We start from the raw sequence: 13,617 nt of genomic DNA on the forward strand, positions 1-13,617 counted from the left end.
GCGGGAAGCAAGAGCTGCAGGCTAGATGGACGATGCAGCAGTCAAGGGGAGGGGGGGTGCCTCTGGCCAGGTCTCGACTCCTGAGCAGCCCAGGGGTGCCTCTCAGCCCAGCCTGGACGCAGCATCAGCCCTGAGCCCCTGGGTGCTTCCCCTCCATCGTCCTCCCCGCCAACCTCCTCAAACACAGAGCCCGCAGCCCAACCCACCACCTCTGGCCTCGTGTCTCCCTGTCTGCCTGGCAGTTCCTTCCCTCGCCCCTTCTCTGGTCCTGCAGGGGGCAGTGTCCTTTGAGCCAGTGACCCCAAAGCCCATTCCCTGCCCTCCTCCCCCCTCCCCGACCTGGTCTGGGCCTCTCAGAGCGGAAGAACCAGACCCGTGATCTTTCTGCCCCTGGGCTAAAAGTAGGGGCTGCACAACAGGGAGCAAAGGAGAAGCTGAGACCTGCCGGCAGGTGGGGCAAACCGACCGGCCCCAGAGACGCGCTGGACACACTGTCCCCAGGAATACCCATCGTCACGTGGGTGAAGGGAGCATCTGCTGGCTGGCTGGCTTGTCCGCAGGCTGGGGCTCCCTGTGGCACCCCTACCTCACCCAGGTCCTGTGCCCCTTCTCCCACGGGTTGCCTGCTGCCTGGGGAACTCTGCTCAGGTGTGGGCACAGGGTCTGGGGCCTGTTCCTCGGCCCGGGAGCCCCCCTGAGCCCCGTATTCACACAGGTGGGAGCCCCCCTGCCCAGCTCAGAGGCTGGCGGGTCAGGCACCGCCGCGCCTGGGGAAAGACGGGGCCGGCTTGAGGATCCCCTGGCCCGGCTCCGCTCTGTGACTCTCAGCCTGAAAGGGGACCAGAGTCCCTGCTTCCCGGGGTGGGGGCGGGGATTAAATGGAACCTGTGGTCTCCTGGACACTTGGACTCAAACTGTGCTCCCAGCATGGGCTGCAGACCATTAGGGCAGAAGGCGAGAGCAGCGTCGGTCAGCAATTTGAAGGAATCAATGGACGTTTGTTAAATTTAATAACTTTTTTACAAACCTTAAGGCTTCAATTTTGTATATCTTTGTAAAATTTCATGTTTTAGTAATTCATTTTTATTGCATTCTATGAAGGTACCGGTGTATAATGGATTGAAAATTTAACAAGACCACAAGTGGCCATTCACCACCCTTGGATTTCAGTTTTTGCTCTGTGTGTGACGGGGAAGCCGTAGAGGGACGGGTGAGTTTGGGATGGGTCTGGTACCTTCAGGGCCTTTATCAAGGAGTGGGGAGCCGGGGTCCCCTCCCACTCCAGAATGGGGATTGTTTTGGATTTACGTGTGGAATTCTGCATTCAAGCAGATTCCAAATGCAGGCTATGTGGGTGTACATGACACCCTAAGTTCCAGCAAGGCCCTCTGAGAAGTGGGATTGGCACGACCCCTTGGGGAGCTGGATCTGGTCCTAGTGCCAAAGGTTATTGAGGTAGGAGCCCTGTCCCTGACCTGGACACACACCTCCTGCCGCTACTGCTCTGCGGGGAGGGGTGGCGGGGCTGTAGGAGGTGACACCGATGGCCGTGACCCCAGCCTGAAGCTAGGGGGCCAGCAAAGCACACTGACCGGAAGAAGGAAGCTCAGAAAACTCAGGGCGCGTTTACAGGAGTCCCTTCTCAGCCTGACTTTGTAATGTGCTTTGTCCTCACTCAGAATTCATCCTCTGTGGGGTCAGCTGGGGCAGCCCCAGGTCAGGACACTTGGGTTTACCCTCACTCTCCCCGTGGCCTCCTTTAAAAGTATTAGAACAGTTTTTAAAAGTCATGAAAACATGCCTTTGATTTCAAAATCAGAGACATGACTAATACAACAGATAAGTGAGGACCCACAGTCCTGTTACAGATGCTTTGACTTTCCATATGTGCTTCGTATTTTTTTTTTTTTCGCTTTAAAAGGACGGAGGGAAGGAAGGAGGGGGAGAGAGAGAGTACATTACAGATACAGCTAACCATCTCCACCCTGAAGAAATATATGGATTTATGTGGAATTTTCCTGTGTTCTAGAATTTCTGTAAAGAGTGCACTTTCAGGGTTCGCTTTTCTATTCAGTGCATCCATGTCAAGACAAGTGGCTTGCTTATTCATTTCAAGAGTTGTAGAGTATTCCATAGTTTGAGTAAACAGAGGCTGATCCTCACTCTCCTAGATGGATCGTTTGGTTCTCTCTGATTTTCTGCAGCACGCGATGCTGACACGAGCATTTGGGTACGTTTCCTTGAGTACCTGAGCCACAATTTTTCGAGGTCGACTCTAGGGTACAATTGCTGGGCTGTATTATTATTTAGTTGTCTTTAGGACCTTGGCTGTGGGCTCTAAACGTTGTCTGCATCTTTCAGCTAAATAAAATGTAGACAGGGATCAAAGTGAAGACAAAGAATCACAGGCACATTTTCTATCTCCCACAGAAATACTCGAGGCTTTTTCTGGAAGGGGGACCTTCTGAGGATGGAGCTGAGGATGGAGCTCCAGGGGCTCCAAAGTCCACTGAGTTTTGTTCATGGCCCCGGGACTGCACGCTGGCCATCCCTGTCTGTCTAAGAGCAAAGGAAGAGCCTCAGAGGCGGGAAGCGCTGACCAGACATGGACAAAGGGTCAGATCTGCCTTTGACAATGAGAGGTCCGGCCGAGATGACCCCAGGGAGGCTTGTACAAGCTGTACCTTGTGTTGGTTTTTTTCCCATGGGGACAGCTAGTGTGTTTCAGTGAACACTGGGCAGAGGGATGTGGCTTCTGGTTAGGAAATAGGGAACTGGCAGCAAGCTAGTGATGTCAAAGTAGGGCCAAGTATGTGAGAGAGCAGAATGAGCACCGTGCGCTTTCTGCCTGTGTGACTTTGTGGCTGTTTCCTGGCCCCGCCTTAAAGAGCAGCTTCCTTCAAAGCCATAGGTGTCGTCATTCACTTTTCTATCAGCAATTTTGCTTCTCAGCTTGAGGGCTGTTATAAACGGGGCAAAGGATGCCATCAAGACTTTCTCTGCTTTTCGAGGAGTTTGTCTCCTCGGAAGTGGGGTGGGGGGCCGTGGCGGAGATCTTTGTTCTTAGACTTGTAACTGGCAGTGTGTAGTCCTGCAGCAAAGGTCGTGAGTGTGTGTGTATAAGTGAGGTGCTGTTTTTCAGTCTTGAGCAAAATTTAAGTGCTTCCCCCTCCTCCCATCTTGTCGAATTCCTGCGCCCAGAACCCGCCTATTACAACTTGGGGCCTCCCCAGCTCCCATGCCATCACCAGCATGAGGCAGAACACCTGGCACAGGTCAACAGGAGACGTCACTTTCAAGAAAAACAAAAGCCTGCTCCTTTTCAGACTTTATCATCAAGAGCTGTGTGGACGGGTTGGTTTAGGGAGGAGGGGATCACGTGGCCCCAGGCTGCACCTGAGTCTCTGGTTCCTGCCAAGTGCTGCGGTGGGTTTGCAGATTTTGATATGCACAAGACATGGGTGTGTGCTGTCCCTAAAAAGAACGCTGACTCACACATGCACAAAAGCAGATAGATGCCCCACGGAGCCCCCCAAGGATGGGTCCTTCCTATTTCTGAAGCAGTTTTAACTCTTTATTAAAAAAAGAAAGCCTTTCATTTGTTCCATTTGTATTTTCAGGCTCATGGGATGTGAGAGACTTGCCCACACCTGCCCACCCGGTTACAGCTGGGACTCTGAAGCCTGGTGAGCTGTGTGGTGACCCCTCGGCTTCCAGCCCAGGTGAGTGACCTTTCCCGGCTCGGGTCCCAGCTCCTGGAGCACCACCTGCATGTGGTGCTAGTGAGAGCTCGTGGCAGAAGTTTTTCTCCTCTGCCCACACAGGGTGTGCCCCTGCTCGTGCACTTCGAGCACCTCCACTGCCTCCCCTACCTCTGCCCTCAGTGGGCACCCCCCAGAAGAAGCAGAGATCCCCTCTGAGCCTGGGGAGATAAGGAGGTGTCCAGAGGCCTCCAGCGTGGCCCAGGCTGGGCCCCTGGCTGGATCTCACCACCCCTCTGAGTGGTAGTCAGGGCAGCAGGGTGAGGTGGTGGCCTGTCCAGGCCCCCTGCACTCAGAGGGTATTTAAGGCAGCCCTGGGTGCCCAGGGCCCCCAGTCCGGCCACCTGGGAAAAGCACACGTAGGTGTTCATATCAGCACACCTCTTTGCAAGGCCCTGTCCAGGGCCCAGGGCGGGGGCTTCACAGCCCCTTCCCCTCAGCCTGCTCTGAGTCCTGGGAGCCACCTGGCCCTTCCCGGGGCCTCTGAGGTGTCTCTGATGGTCACTTGAGGGTTCCCCAAGTCCACATGATTCTCGCACAAACACGTGATGAGGAATGAAGGTGAAATGGGAGGCATGACACCAAGAGCTAAGGGGGCAGCATCACGGTGTGAGACTCCACACTTGCACGGCTCACACTCCCAGCGCCTCCCCGTGTGCAAGGTGGGGCAGGCCTAGAGGTGTCGGGTACAGTGACGGGAAGTGTGAGGCCCCCTCCCGAGAAGTGGTTCTGATGCAGAAGCTTTAGACGTGGGCCCCCATCCCCATCCTCTGTGGGCGCTGCAAAGCGGTACAGTGGGAAACACACATCCCCCGTCCTGTGGTCCCCCTGCGCGCAGGCTGCCCTCTGGCTCACTCACCTTCTGTGACCCCGACGTGGAGCTCTTGAGTGAACCCCTTTTGAAGGAGCTGCTCATCTTCTTCAAGGAACCCATGAGCATGCGTCCCGCATCCCTGGATGGGTGGAGGCACAGCCCCCGTGGTGGCCCTGCGGGGCCGGGCAAAGGGGTCCAGAGCCTGGAGCCCCCGCGGGGCAGCTGGGTCAGCCCAGGCGGAGCGGGTGCCAGTTCCAGACGCTCCCTCTCCAGTGCTCCCAGGCGGGCCCTTCTATAACATCTGTAATCAGGCTTAATCCCTACATTCCCCCCAAGGTTTAGAGGGGGCAGATTTAGCAAATGGCGATTGAAAGTAAATCCACTTTGAGAAAGTGATGGCTGCAAAGGGTGGTCACACGGGAGGGATTTGGGTGGGCAGAGCAGAAATGGGCAAAGCGGGGCAGACAGCCCACAGCTGCAGGCTGAGCCTCCAGAGGGCGGAACCCAAACTCCAGGGTCTGGAAGCAAGATCAGAACAAAGGCCCAGCCCCTTGGGTCACAGCTCCTTCCTCTGAGCCCTGGGTATGCGCTTTCTCCCCTGTTAACCTGGCGGCACGGCCTTTTATGTACATCCTGTGTCAATTGCCTGTTCATTCTGGGCTGGCACTCAGGCGCTCTGTCCCTCCACTTTGTTCCTGTGTGAGATCCTGCTTCCTAGAGCCCATGTTTTCCTCTTTCTTGGTTTGCCTCCTCACTTGGTGCTCAATAGCTTTTTGTTAAAGGATATATGAGGTATAATTTTTTGAGATATTGCCTAACTGAAAATGTTTTTATTCTACCTTCATATCTGGTTGATACTGTGGCTGGGTATAAAATGTTAGCCTGGAAATCATTTTCCTCAAAATACTGAGGGCATTGCTCCATTATATTTAGCTCCCAATGTTCTGTTGAGAAGTGCCTTGCCATTTTGATTCATGATCTTTTGAATGTGATTTTCTTTTTCCTATTTGGAGGTTATTACTTTATCTCCTGTGTACTGAAATCTCAGTATGATGTACCTTGGTATGGTATTTTTTTTAAAAATTATGGAGGAAACAATGGGCTCATTCAATCTGGAAAATCATGTTATTCAGTTCTAGGAAACGTTATTGTTCAAAGGATATTGAATAATATCCTCAGAACTGAGGAAGAACTTTGAGACCAAAAAACAAAGCAGACGAGACTTTCCTGGTGGCGCAGTGATTAAGAATCCACCTGCCAATGCAGGGGACACAGGTTCGTGCCCGGGTCCGGGAAGATCCCACATGCCTCGTAGCAACTAAGCCCGTGCACCGCAACTACTAAGCCTGCGCTCTAGAGCCTGCGAGCCACAACTACTGAGCCCATGCGCCACAAGTACTGAAACCCACACACCTAGAGACCGTGCTCTGCAACAAGAGAAGCCACCACAGTGAGAAGCCCATGGTCTGCAATGAAGAGCAGCCCCCGCTCACCACAACTAGAGAAAGCCCGCGTGCAGCAATGAAGACCCAAGGCAGCCAAAAAAAAAAAAGAAAAGCAGGCACTCCATAAAGTACAATTATGAAGTTTATTGCATGTAATTTACATACAGGTAGGATGGGCAGACAGGGATCTGGAAGCATTCCCTGTTACACAATGCACCATGGAAAGGGGTACAGGGGAATTTAAAGGGGCCAAAGCTAAATACAGAATCTGACTACTAAGGGAGAAGCACATCTAGTCTGAAAGGAGCCAGGATTTTTCCCTACCCCCAGGGTCTCTTGACCATTATTCCTTGAGCAGCATTAACCATCTCTGCATCAGCAAAAAGGCATTCTTCAATTTCCTATCACATGGAGGCAAGGGTACAAGTTGGCAGGGAACTCATCTGGTTTGGGTGCATTCCTTGTGAGTAGGCTACAGCTCAGTCATGCAGAAAGGGGAGGTGGCAAATTGCAGCCAGTGTGGTCCAGCCACACAATTATTATTTCTTGAATTCCCACCGCCCCCCTCCCCCATTCCCTCATTTTCTCTGCTTTTTCTTTCTGGAACTCCTATTCTTCAGATGTTGGGCCTTCTAGATTGATGCTCTGATTTTTTTTTAATCTTTTTATCTCCTAACGTCCTTCACTTTGTCTTTCGATCCTATCTTCTGGAAATGTCCCCAGCTTTTCCTGCCATCCTTAAAATTGAATTTAGCTATTGAGTTATTAATTTCCAAGAGCTGTTGTTCACTCCCTAAATTACACTTTTGGGGAATTCCTTGGTGGTCCAGTGGTTAGGACTCCATGCTTCTACTGCAGAGGGCACAGGTTTGATCCCTGGTCAGGGAACTAAGATCCTGCAAACCATGCAGTGCGGCCAGAAATAAATAAATAAATTACATTTTAAAAATAACATCTGGTACCACAGATGCAATACTCACTTGTCTCTCTGAAGATATTGTATTAAAAGAAATTTTTTTTCTCCTGCTCCTTGCCTTGCTTCTGTTTCTTCTGAGTTCTTTTTCATTTGATTTGGTTTGGTTTCTGTTCTTCCTGTGATGGGCTCTTCTCAAATGTTCTTTTTAGGAATAAGAGCTTGGAGAGCGTGCCTGACTGCTGAGTTCAGTGAAGAGGGGGCTGACGTGGACCTGGTATTTGGGACTTGCTAGTGTTACCAAATTGGTCGACTGAACCCACACTGGGATCCTAGGCCGGGCCAAGATCCCTCATCTTCGCCATCCCTTATCTTCTTTTTCTGATCAGATTCATGCAGCCAGTGATGAAACTGATGCTGAGACTGGAATAGCACAAGCTTTATTCAATGGTCAAAGGATAGAGAAGTGGGAACCTAGCTTGCAAATCAACTGCTCAACCCAATTGTGGGGGAGGTGGGGTGGGTGGGAGACATCAAATCTATAGGAGGGTTGAGGTAAAAGGGAGGGATTTGGAAAGAGTTTGAGGAATATTCATGAGTTATCTGAGAACATGGTTGTGGTTTGGTCCCGGAACTGAGGCAACTCTCCTTGTAGGGGAGTTTCTGGTTGTTGTCATGGCAACTGTCAACTGTCAAGGGCTGATGGGTGTATCATTTAGCTAATGAATTACAATGCACATGTAATGAGGCTCAAGGTCCACTGGATGTCAAGTCTCCTTCTATCTTGGGCCTAGTTGGTTCTAACCAGTTCTTGTTTTTTTCTTTTTGTAGCTTTCTCCCAAAACTTAGATAAGAGTAATTGGTTTCCATCTGAGGGAAGGCAGGGGTGTGATTCTGGGGCAACAGCCTTGGTAACACCAGCATCTGTGTATCTTTTCTATAAAGTAACTCTTGCAGAGAGAAACCCCCCAGCCTCTCACTTGGGAGGATAAGCTTGGCTGTTAAGTTTCCCGGGGAGGAGTGGTCCCAAGCATTTCGCGTCCACTTGTGCCCTGTGTCCAGAGTGGAATTCATTCCCTGGGCTGTGCATGCAGTTCCCACATCCACGGGCCTTATGATTCAACCCCAGCAGACAGCAACTTCATCTCCTACCAGGAGAGGGGAGGGAAGTCACTTGAGGGGTGAAGGAGACCACCTGGAGATCAAATTGCTTATTGGGCTGACTTAAAACTGCTTCTGCTTTCATATTTTCCCAAAGGATTTCAGATGCCCCTCAATACTGAAATGTCTGGGGTCATCAGGGGCAAATCAGCTGTGGGCTTCCCACTGAAGGCAGCGAGGTTTCAGCTCCCCCAGCCCTGCTGAATCAAGGATAGCGGTCAACCCAGCTGCTTTCCAGCTTCCCAAATGTCCTGGGCATTTCTCGAGTGCTGTCCGGTATTCTGCTGATCTCTTTGTCTTTTAGGGATAATGCCTTTGTCATCCATTTACTGTCATTTTAGTGGGGTTTGGGGAGGGAGGAGGTTAATGCATATTTTCAGTCCACCATGTTTAACCAGAAGTCCATATTAGATTAAAAAGATTAGTGCCTGAGGGAGGTGGGGAGTTGAAAGAGAGAGAAAGTCAAAAGGAAAATGACTGCATTCAAAGAGTACTTAATGTAAGGCCAACTGGCCCGAGGCAGGGGAACACAATCAGATTCACAGGTTGCATCAGACCGAAATTCTCCGGACCACCCAGTTCCAGGAACTGACCTGGGGACTTTGAACCCAGCCCCGCCTTTCGAGGGGCGGGACTAACGGTCCCCCAGGATACCCGAAAAGACCACCAAATAAGGAATACCCTGCGCCCTCCCAGATTCACCACACCCCTTTCCCTTCTTCCCCTATAAAGTCTTGCCCAACCCTCGCCCGGGTGCGACTTCTCGGGCCCCTTTCTCTCGGACCAGTGAACCTCGCCCGGGAGCGCTCCCTAATAAAGCTCACTTGAAGCTTTCCTCTGTTTCGCGGAGCCGTTTGTTAAGATCCGACCTTACACTTAAGTTTTTTATAATAATGCATGCTGGTGAGGCCCACTCATGTAAATGTGGGTGTCTTTGTGTGTGCGCGTGTGTATGTATAACAAATGGTAATGTTTATTATCTCAGAGTGTTGAGATTTCAGGTGCTACTTATTTTCTTTTATAAAATTTCTGGAGGGCTTGTCTGGTGGCGCAGTGGTTGAGAGTCCACCTGCCGATGCAGGGGACACGGGTTCGTGCCCCGATCCGGGAGGATCCCACATGCTGCGGAGCGGCTGGGCCCGTGAACCATGGCCGCTAAGCCTGCGTGTCCGGAGCCCGTGCTCCGCAACGGGAGAGGCCACAACAGTGAGAGGCCCGCTTACTGGAAAAAAAAAAATTTCTGGAGAAGAAAAAAACTTAAATGGGCGAAGAAATTTACTTGGTACGGAAAGCAAATGGCCGCTTCTATGAATATTCAAAATCCACTTCTTGGCCATCTACCGCCAAGAGACGTGCTCACGTGGACACAAAGCTGTGAGTAAAATTCTCATTGAAACATTGCTGGTTCTCACTGAACCTGCAAACTACTTAGGTATTTATTGGTAGGGGGTTGGTAAGTAGACGATGGTACATCCATACTCTGAGATAGTAGGCAGGTGCTGCAGAGTGAGGTGGGGCTATGGAAAGACATCCCAGCTACAGTTTTAAGTGGATACAGGACAAGTGTTTGATACTGTCTTCCCAGACTGCATCCTCCCATGTGTTTACACACCGTCTGTCGGCCCTGAATGTACGGCAAGAGGCCAAAAAGCAGCTGAGAGGAGCAGGTCCAGGGAGGGGGACTGGGGCACCCACGTGGGGAGGATAATTAAGGTGGATTTTTGCTTTTTTGTGTGTTGCTTTATTTTATACAAATAGAGCATGTTACGGTATTATTTATGTCATGAAAAATAATTATATACGTATAGGATTATACATTGCACTTTTTTTTAACGTACTTTTCTTTTTTGAGAGAAGGGGTCAGGGTTTAAAGTCTGTTTTCTCCCATGTCCTTCTCGGCCCCCATCCAATTTGCCGCCCACCTTTCCCGAAGCCTTCCCCCTCGTGACGGCGCCTCCTTTGTTCAACTTCCTTCCAGGGCCGCTACTGAGCAGAGTGTCTGAAGAACAAACAAAACCCGCTCCAAGATGCCCGGCTGCTTCCTCTTTTGCTTAAATGGTAGTTTCTCTTGCTTTCAAGGAAAAGGAAGGGGTGCGCCCTGCGTGTGGCACATTTCTTCTAGTTGAAGGAAGCAGGCGAGAAGGACGATGGAGGAGGAGCCTCCATGCTCCCCTGATCACATCTTCTCTCCCCATCTCTCTTCCTCGCCTTGTCCTTGGCACAGCAGCCAGACCGTGGCCTCTGAGCCTGGAATCCCCATGTGGGCGAAGGGGCAGCTGCTCAGGGAAGCATCCTGACTGACAGCCCCACAGGTCTGAGCAGTGAGGGGACTGTCGGTCAGAATCTGTCCATCACATGACCCGTGATTTGTTTCTCCGGACCCCGCATCCTTGCCTTTGGTTGAACATTTGGGTCTCGTTTTTTTCATGTTTCTTTGGTTTTTTTAATTGAAGTATATTTGAGTTACAAAGTTGTATTCGTTTCAGGTGTACAGCAAAGGGATTCAGTTATACACGCACGCACACACACGCACACACACACACACACATACACACACACACATATATTCTTTTTCAGATTCTTTTCCATTATAGGTCATTACAAGCTATTGAATATAGTTGTTCCCTGGGCTATACAGTAAGTCCTTGTTGTTTATTTTATATATAGTAGTTTGTACCTTCTAAACCCAAACTCCCAATTTATACCTCCCCAGGCCGGTGAAGTTCCGGGGACGTGGAAGTACACTCAGCAGCCATGGGGGGACAATTGTGGGGTTTTGTTCTCTATCCACTCCCATCCATGTGTTGAGAAGGGTGCCCTCCTGGAGGCTCTGGTCCCTGCTCAGGAGGCCGAGGGGTTGGACCCTCCCTTTCCCAGCCCAGGCGGTCAAGGGGCAGCTGCCTGCTTTCAGCTCGGCCAGCTGGACACACATAGGCTAGGTCATGGTGTCTGGAACAGTGTGTCTGGATAAGAGGATGGGGCATCTTTATGAGGGACAGTCAGACTCTTTATGAAGGGGCAGTGAGGGTGGCCGCCTGCCGGGTCCTGCACATCTGCTTTGGAGCCGTCGAGCACAGCATTGGCTGCTGCCTGTTCTCCACGACTGGTCTCCAAAGTGTCAACACTGACCCGCTGACATCCTTCCCTTGTGTTGTTTGCAAAATAGAAGGCTGGGATAGTGAAGAGGTAGGGGCTGTGGGCAGGCTGCTGAGTTTGAATAGCTCAGTGATACCCCGGAATGTTCCAAGTAACCCTGGAGCAGCAAAGACGTGGAGTTTGGGTGGAGTTTCCCGAAGGCTGGCTGAAGAGAGAGGCAACTGTCCGATTTGTCTGTGGCATCAGGAAGCAACGCCCGCATCCCAGCCCTACAATCAAGGAGGTAGAGACAGAAATGACTCCTAATCATGTTTGTTCTAGGTGAGCTCAGGCAGATAAGAAAAGGGGATGATGTGTAACATGTTTATTTAGAGTTAAAAGTAACAGTTTATCCCTAAGCTGTGTTGACTGAAAAAAAATGCACAACCTGAAAGTTGAGAGTTAAGTTTTATTTGGTGGAAAAATCTGAGGACCTAAGCCCGGGACGCAGCATCTCAGATAACTCTGAGAAACTGTTCCAAAGTGGGGGAACCAGGATAGATAGGAGTTTTTGCAACAGAATCAGGTAGTTGGAACATCAAAAGATTACTGTTAATTAAAGAAAACCAGATATCTCGATTTAAGGAATTTAGGGCTTTTCTATGTATGGGAAGATGCAAGAGTCTGGGCTCACTGAAATCATTCCTTTGATGTGCACCTCAGCTATCTGGGGCCAGTATCCTGCGTTTTCTCACCCTGAAGCCCCTCGGGTGCACCGTTGGGGGTGATTGCAGTGTCTGACTGCTAGATGGTGGGCATCCTATTTCCATCCTGAGCTCCCTCAAGACTCACCTTCCGGGTGGCTCTAATGTGATGACTTGATGGCTGCAACATCCTGTGTTTACTGATATGGCAGGTGCTATTTGAGTTCTCAGCTGAGATGGAATGGGGGAAAAAAAACCAGGCTTGAGGCAGAAGGAATTTGAATGGAGGCCACCTGGTGTAAGGGACCTTGTCTGGTGGTTAAAGGGGATGGATGAGGGCTTCCCTGGTGGCGCAGTGGTTGAGAGTCCGCCTGCCGATGCAGGGGACATGGGTTCGTGCCCTGGTCGGGGAAGATCCCACATGCTACAGAGTGGCTGGGCCCGTAAGCCATGCCCGCTGAGCCTGCGCGTCCGGACCCTATGCTCTGCAACGGGAAAGGCCACAACAGTGAGAGGCCCGTGTACCGCAAAAAAAAAAAAAAAAAAGGGGGGGGGGAGATGGACGATTTTGAAGTTCTCAGGTGCAGTTAGAGGCATAGTTGCCCAATCAATCCTCACTAGCCATCCCAATTGTGCGTTCTGGTTAATCAAAAGCTCTGATTATTAATGATTTAACACACATACCAGATACAATCCTACTACCTTTAGACTCTTTGCGTTCAACAATAAAGTTATTTTACACTAACACTGGTCTGAAGAGAATCAAACCTGTACTTGGTACAGAAGGATCCCACAGCTGCATCTGTGGAAACATGAGTTTTTCCCTCCCTCCTTCCCCCTCTGACACTTTCCCTGCCTGCAAACCTGTCTCCCGGTGACACCGGGAGGCTCTCACCCCAACTCACTGGGGAGATTTTGCCATGAGTCACTGATGAAGGAAATCTGGATATTTCCCTGGTGGTTGCAGGCAGGGGGAGGGGGGGGGTCCATCTTTCAGCTCCAGAACTCTGTGGGCAGAGCTGCTGAACTTGGAGTGGGGGCAGGAGGGGTTGATTCAGAAAGAATGAGCCCTAATGATTGACATCATCCACTGTTTAGAAACTTCTAGGTCAGTTTCATTCCTAAAGACAAGATCCCCACCCCGAAGGAGCTTACCTTCTGCCAGTGGGACAGTAAATGTAAATATTTACCAGGAATGCAGAAGAGCTAAGTAGACATTTCTCCAAAGAAGACCTACAGAATGCCAAACAGGCACATGAAAAGATGCTCAACATCGCTAATTATTAGAGAAATGCAAATCCAAACCACAATGAGGTCTCACCTCACAGCAGTCAGAAAGGCCATCATTAAAGAGTCTACAAACAATAAATGCTGGAGAGGGTGTGGAGAAAAGGGAGCCCTCCTGCTCTGTTGGTGGGAATGTAAATTGGTGCAGCCACTATGGAGAACAGTATGAAGGTTCCTGAAGAAACTAAAACTAGTGTTGCTGTATTATCCAGCAATCCCACTCTTGGGCATGTACCCAGAGAAAACTAATTCAAAAAGATACATGGACCCCAATGTTCATAGAAGCATTATTTACAATAGCCAAGATATGGAAACAGCCTAAATGTCCATCAACAGATAAATGGATAAAGAAGATGTGGTACATATATACAATGGAATACTACACAGCCATAAAAAGGGATGAAATAATGCCATTTGCAGCAACATGGATGGGCCTAGAGATGATCATACTAAGTGA

The 13,617-nt window shown here is 50.3% G+C and overlaps 1 protein-coding gene across 1 annotated transcript in view; it reads right to left on the minus strand.

Annotated features, from left to right (window-relative positions):
• Window positions 1-4,701, minus strand: part of TRPM1 (transient receptor potential cation channel subfamily M member 1) — a 139,897-nt gene extending 135,196 nt beyond the window's left edge. The window contains exons 1-2 of the mRNA XM_060002502.1: window positions 4,621-4,701; window positions 1,488-1,566 (exon numbers count right to left, since the gene is read on the minus strand). Coding sequence (XP_059858485.1) covers window positions 1,488-1,566; window positions 4,621-4,701 — 160 coding nt within the window. The remainder of the gene's footprint in view (window positions 1-1,487; window positions 1,567-4,620) is intronic.
• Window positions 4,702-13,617: the final 8,916 nt, after the last annotated feature.

The sequence above is a fragment of the Delphinus delphis genome, chromosome 2 (genome assembly GCF_949987515.2).
Source record: "Delphinus delphis chromosome 2, mDelDel1.2, whole genome shotgun sequence".
Classification (NCBI taxonomy): Eukaryota; Metazoa; Chordata; class Mammalia; order Artiodactyla; family Delphinidae; genus Delphinus; species Delphinus delphis.